At 45.6% G+C, this 6,821-nt stretch overlaps 1 protein-coding gene across 1 annotated transcript in view; it reads right to left on the reverse strand.

The window, feature by feature from the left end:
* Positions 1-6,821, reverse strand: part of LOC101858924 (collagen alpha-1(I) chain-like) — a 22,960-nt gene that overhangs the window by 8,438 nt on the left and 7,701 nt on the right. The window contains exons 3-4 of the mRNA XM_013079477.2: positions 4,796-6,587; positions 144-1,529 (exon numbers count right to left, since the gene is read on the reverse strand). Of these exons, the coding sequence (XP_012934931.2) occupies positions 144-1,529; positions 4,796-6,587 (3,178 nt within the window). The remainder of the gene's footprint in view (positions 1-143; positions 1,530-4,795; positions 6,588-6,821) is intronic.

Genomic DNA, 6,821 nt, shown 5'->3' on the forward strand with positions numbered 1-6,821 from the left:
AGAAGAAGAAGAAGAAGAAGAAGAAGAAGAAGAAGAAGAAGAAGAAGAAGAAGAAGAAGAAGAAAAAGAAGAAAAAGAAGAAGAAGAAGAGAATGTAGAGTGTATTGACTGGGTATAAAAACAAGGCAGAAAATAATGCTGACCTTCCTGCCCCACTAGACGACGGTGCTCCTTGATTCCTGACTGGCCCAGGGTTATAAGTAGGTCCACCTCTAGGGGCATTCCCTTGACCGTACCTTGGCGGTGGCCCTTGATTTTGACCGTTAGGGCCGCCTCTTGGCCCATAAGGGTTCAAACCAGGACCGCCTGGGGTCTGGGAACCTGGGTAAGGACCAAGCCCTCTGTTGCCAGAGGCTGGATTTCCACGAAAGGGACCCGGGTTTCCGGCATTGCTCGGACCAATCACGACGTTGTTAGGAGGTCCACGGAATCCGTTCGTGTTCGCAGGGCGAGGGCCGTAGCCTTGGTTTGGCTGTTGGTTTGGGCCACCGAACGTGTAAGACGGGTTGGGGTTGGGGTTGCCGCCTGATTGGTACGGGTTTGGACCTCTCTGTGGAGGCAAGCCAGGCCCTGGGTTGTTGTTGTATCCACCTTGTGGCCCTCTATATTGACCTGGCCCATTGTTAAAGTTATTGTAGACAGGTGGGGCGGGGCCCCGGGGGTTGCCATAGCCCTGACCAGGTGCGAAAGACTGGGGGTTGTTGCCCCCGTTGTTGGGAGCGCCTCCGAAGTTACCTGGTCGGTTTTGAGGATACGGGGGGCTTCTGCCTGCTGGGTACGGCCCCCCTGCGCTGTTGTAAGGTTGGTTAGGCCCGACGTTTCCATAACCAGGAGTCGGAGCGTTACCGTAAGCCGGGGGTCTGTTATTTCCGTAGGGAGGCGGGGCACTTCCGAAGGGTCTGGGTGGAGGCGCGTTCCCGTAGGGCCCGGGGGGACCTTGAGGGTTGTTGTATATTGGTTGTTGGTTGGGATAACGCGTCGTCGCGGGGTAAGAGTTCGGTGCTCGGGCTGGGTTGTAGTTAGAAACAGGACGATTTGTACTGTATGGGCTGTTATTGTTGTTGTTGTAATTGTTATTGTTGTTAAAATTGTTACCTCCGGGGTGGCCTGGTCCTGAGGGGCTATGCTGGCTGTTTAGAGGCCCTTGTGGGTTATTCAACAGGGAAAGTGCATTGTTGGGGGACTGGAAGATAGAATTTGTCCCGGGGGAGGACGTTGGTCTAGGGGTCGCCTGGCTTTGTTGCTTGTCTCCGTCCACACTTGAGGGTGCATTTGTTGTTGAACCCTCACCATTTCCCTCCCCGGTGTAGGAATCTGGCTTCAGAAAATCTGGATTGTTGAAATTGAAATTTCCGTTCTGAAATCCAGGAGGGGAGCCTTTCTTCTTACCGAAAAGATTAAAGACGGAGTTTTTGGTGCCGAAGTTGGAGAGACCGTCGCCATTGGCAAATTTGTCGAAGCCTGGGAACAAGTTGTTCTGTGCCTTGAAGGGTTTTTCGAATTCTTCTGGAACTTTAGCGCCCTTATCCCTAGAAGGAATAAGTACATTATGCTGTGTAAAAAGTATTTTAAAAAACAGAGACATGGGATGGGGAATGGGGTTAGACAACAAGTAAACTTTTGGGGAGGTGTGAACGAATGATCAGTTTTAGAAAAAAAAGACATTTTATTTTTTCAACTGAGTGTACCTTTCGAGTGCAAAGCCTATATTATAATTTCCATTTGTAACAAGCAGGGTTTCTTTGCCAATGCCCATCTTTAGCGACTTAAATAAAACTTTCTCATCTGTTGAACTGAATACTCGTTTAAAAAGAGAACAAGGCAAGATTTAAAACTGGTGATTCTTGATGGACTATGAATATTTTGCGCCCAGTCGATGCAATTTTAGGTAATGCTGGAGGCAGGCTGCTATTTCGATCCTGCCCGCCAAGGTCAGCCTGCTGGTCTGAGAAAAATACAGGTCCTACTAATTGCCGTGCGAAGCCGTCTGGAGCCGTCTGGAGCCGTCATCTCTTACTGGTGCTGCAGCCTGTTACGTGGGAACCACCTACATTCACAAAACCTTGGTAGATCTACCCCTTTTACACCTGGGTGGGGTGAGAAATGGAGGGGGATGGTGGCAGGTTGGGAGAGAGCACGAAAACAAAGGCTGGGTTTACAATTTCTAAACTGCGAAACCAAAAATAAACGATCAGAGATTGTTGATCTCCTTCGTCCAACTCCGGTTCATAACAAATCAACTGTCCTCACTAAAAGGTCAATTTTGTCCTGTTTTATTATCTGGGCCAGTTTTGTTAGCCAACAAAAAATTACTTTAAAAAACCATAAGGTAAAATCTTTTTTTTTTTTTATGATGATGCTTCTAGTAAAAAAGAGAGACTACATAATCATAAGGAAAAGTCATCACAGCAATATTGCGCGCCGCGACAAAACGCTTTGTAACCAATAAATACAAACCCGAGAAAAGCTCTATTTCTTTATAAAAAATAAGTTTAAAGTATTCTCTTAAAGCAAAAGTTTGAACGAAACGCTATTTATCATAATAAAATATTAATATCGAGGGATCAGAAGCATTTTGAGAGAAAAAAAATTTCTCACTACAATTCGTATCATAAGATTATGGAGTGAATGGGCTTTTTTAGAAATGCCCACTTTTGACGTAAGATGCCTTTTGCAATGGAACCCTCCATAATACAGAGTATACATTATGGAGTAATAGCAAAGATCGTTCATAACAAGAAAGTTCACTCAGCCCAAAAAGTGTCCGCGGGAGTTCAGATGGCACTGCAGTTTTTGTTTTGAAGCTCTCTTTCGTTTCTCCAGAAGAAGAATAGGAATAGCACAGTTCGTTTGTCTCGCTTTTATTATTTTCACACAAGTAGGGTAACTCTTTTCGCAAAGTCCGCACTTTTTCGAAGAGGGTGCCACCGGATTTTGAGGACACTTTTTTCATTGTCTCAAAGAGAGAAGTGAACAGTCTTGTTATGTACTATCTTTGGTAGTAGCTGTAAGTATTGCTTCAAAGTTGCAAAAAGACTCCAAAACCTCGCTAGCAAAATTACAGGTCAACATGGACATCGATGGATCCGTTTTCATCCTCCAATTTGTTCTGGTATAAATGCCGGTCTTTTCTTTCACAAACCATGTCCCAGCTTTTGGTACTCGAGAAAAGCAAAAACTGTTTCCAGGTGAGCGTTAGCAGTTCATTGTACATTTCAATATTGGCGAAATCGAAGTCTATCAAAGAAGACACTGGGGGCTTTCGTGGCCTAGATCTAAAGGTTAACGTGTTCTCCTCTCATTCAATAGGTCCCGGGTTCGAATCCGGATAGCAACGGAAACGTTTCTTCTCTAAATTAATCTCCTTTCACTTACTTCCCTGTTCTCTAGCAATGTTCTGTCGTCTGCTTTCGCCTCAACTTTCTGCCCCCACCCCCTTACCTCCTTTTCCCCCTCCTCTCGGCTCCTGGCTCTTTCTGCAGCCTTTCTATTGCTACTCCCTGGCTAATTCTTACTGCTGTCTTTCAGCCACACCTCTGATCTTCTGCTGGGGAAGATCTACACCTAGCCTTCTCGGACAAGGGCGAAAAATCTCGGAGGCACCGTCTGCAAGTTACGCACGTTAAAGATCCCCTGGTGGTCCAAAATCAATAAGAGTAGGTTTCGGCCGCTACCCGGTCAAAATTCAAAATTTCCTTCCTGCTGAAAATGATTTATGTGTCCTGCGCGCTCATATGACCTTACGCGACTGTGAGCGCCGTAAAACACTTGCCAAAAAAAAGACACTGATGCTCAAATAGTGCGTGAAATAAGCAGAAGAATTAATTATTAAAGTTAAAGAGGCATGAGGAGGAAGAAGAATTAATGAGATATCTATGAACCCGCTTCAGCAACTCAAATACTCACAAGCTGATACTAAAGAGACGGGTTTTAAAAAGTGATAAATCATTGGCAATGGGAATCCAAACATCACCAAGAAGACATCGCGCTGCTTTCTTTTCCTGTAAGACATAACTGCTACACCCCCCCCCCCCCAAATCCCCCAAACACATCCTTTACCCCTCCTGTGATCACCAAGAAGACCCTGGATGAAGCCCATCAGGCTGACAAGTTCAAAAAAGGTGATTTGTTTTATTTGTCCCTGTAAAATCTAACAACAATGAGGATGGCGTCGGGCACAGTTATAGGCCTGCTCAATTTATTGACTAACTGAGAGATGAACCAAGGCACTTGACGCTTTAATGCTCTGGTAACACTGCTCGAAATCAATAAATTCATAAGAAAACCCGCAGCCTAAAATCGACCAATGAATATCGTGATCGTGAATGAGTTGGCCAGAAACAAATGTTAGTAGTATTTAATATAATCTGATCAGAACAGCATCGGCTAGTCTCACAAATTATTTATTCACTCCACTCCTTGTTAATATCTATTCTCCCTCATTTTTTATTTGCTGTTGATATGTTTAACCTTCTTACATACCCTTTAATTGTTTGGGTAGGTGTTTTACGGGACTATTAACTCAGTTTTTGTCACTTAAAGACTGTTGGTGTGTGGTTGGCGGGTGCTCTGGTGTGGTTTGCTTCTTCTTCCTATCAAACATCTATCGTCCTTATCTCTCCTCCTTCTTTTTTATGTTTGTTACTCTCTTGTAACACCTCTAATCTTCAGCACTTATATGACCTTATTGTGTTGCAAGAGCAGTAAAACACTTACTAAAACTAACAAAAGACTGTTGTCCCGTCTTCCTCTGTGTTTGATAAAGTAACAGCAGCGTGTTCAAATAATGACTCACCTCTCTTTCTCAGCTCGGTCCAGGTAGTCGCCATCAGTCAAAAGAGACGTGCCCACAAACCCCGGACTCCTTCCAATGCTGTCCTTTCCGTCCAGCCTACTCCCGTCCAGCCCCTCTGGCGGGGACACACCTTTGTTCTTCAGACCATTTTGGCCGAAAGCTGAACGGATGTCAGAGCTAGCTTCTTGTCTGTCGCTTCCCTTGTTGTCTCTGGGTGATGTGAAACTGCTACTTGGCGGGTTGTTGTTGTTGTCGTTGTAACGGTTGTCGTTGTAACGATTGTCGTTGTTTCTTTGATCGTTTCGACTTCCAGCATCTGGGCTGTATATGTTACGTTTGTCATTTCCATCGCTGTAGGCATTGTTGCCCCCTCCATTGACGCCTCCTGGTCCTAAAGGTTCTTTCAGACGGTCACCCCCTTGGCTACTTCCTCTGCCGTAAGGAAGGTCATCTATACCAGGCGGCTGCCCTTGGTTTGTTGGAATCCTATAGTCTAAGTCACCAGCCTCTGGTCTAGTTCTGGACACGGTGGGTGTTGAACTCGGCACCTCTGACTGGCTCGGTCTGTAAGGTGTGGCTTGTCCTCCTTGTAGGTAAGAGGGTGGAGAACGTGCTTGGGGTGGTGGGCCGGTGAAATCAGAGGTAGGCGATTTGTTTCTTTCGAAATCTGTGGCGGTGTTGGTCTGCTCTGGGCCATTTTCTCCGCCTTGATCCAAGGGATAATTTGTTATAACGGCGCTCACTGGCAGCGATGTTTTGGAGGGGTCAGCGTTCACACCACCTGCTTGCCTGGGTCCTGGGTTTGAGTAGTCAGGTTCTGGGGGAGAATAACGAGAAGGACGTGCAATGTTGTCGTCTCCAGCACTAGGAATAAAAGATTCTACGCTCTTGGGTTGTGGAGAACTATCAATATTCTTCTTTGTGAGCGTCGGGGTTGGCCCAGGGCTCCCGAGATTGATCACACCATCGCCCAGTGATACGGGCTCTTTACTCGGTAGGGAGTTCCCATAAGAACCCGGATTCTGCTCTTGATTACTTCGATCGTCTTTTCTGTCAAATGCGTTGCTGTCAAGAGGAGGGCTGGTGGGACTGGTGGCGGTCAGACCACCAAAACCTGGCTTGAAATTGTTATTTTTGTCCACAATAGGCGGCAAATTACCAAACTGGTTCGAGCTGATGGGAGGGTTACCGAACTTGTTGTTGTTCAAAGACCGGAACCGGAAAGGGCTGGGTTGAGAACCGAGGGATCCGCCTCCCTGACTGGACCCGAAAGGATTATTTCCGTCTGTGGCTATTCCATTTCCGGGCGTGTTGAAAGGACTTCCGAAAAGACCTCCCTGCTGGGGTAGTTTAGTGCTTGTATTGTCGTCCTTGTTGTTGTTGTTGTTGTTGTTGTTGTTGTTGTTGTTGTTGTTGTTGTTGTTGTTGTTGTTGTTGTTGTAGGGATTTTTGAACTGGAATATGTTCTGCTTATTGTTGTTCAAATTCGAGTTCACATTATTATTCAGCAGATTATTGTTGTTATTATTATTATTGTTGTTGTTAAATAGATTGTTATTCGTAAACACATTGTTGTTGAGCCCCGGTCTTCCGAAGAGGTTCTTATCAAAGAGGTTTCCTGTTCCGGTATTAGACGAGAATCCTCCAGCCTTGTTGGTAGCGGAGCTGGAGTTAGACTTGTTGTCACCGCCTCCCGTCATGATGTTGGTCTGTCCTTGCGAAGGAGTATTCCCAAAAGAGGGGTTCCCCACACCTTTGCCGACAGCGCCAAAATTGAAGTCCAGGGCTTTCCCTGAGAAGAAAAAATAGTTTACTATGTCAACTGACCCCGAATTTACTTACGTCGACTCGTACACATATGAAGAAACACACTCATATTCACAACCACTGAAAGTCACACAATTTCTTTGGGTATACACAATTAGATCGCGGCCGTGGCCAGTCCCATAAACATCAATATACACACATAATATGACGTATGTCATTATAACACACACACACACACATACACACACACACACACACA

The sequence above is a fragment of the Aplysia californica genome, unplaced genomic scaffold (genome assembly GCF_000002075.1).
Source record: "Aplysia californica isolate F4 #8 unplaced genomic scaffold, AplCal3.0 scaffold00053, whole genome shotgun sequence".
NCBI classification, from domain to species: domain Eukaryota; kingdom Metazoa; phylum Mollusca; class Gastropoda; order Aplysiida; family Aplysiidae; genus Aplysia; species Aplysia californica.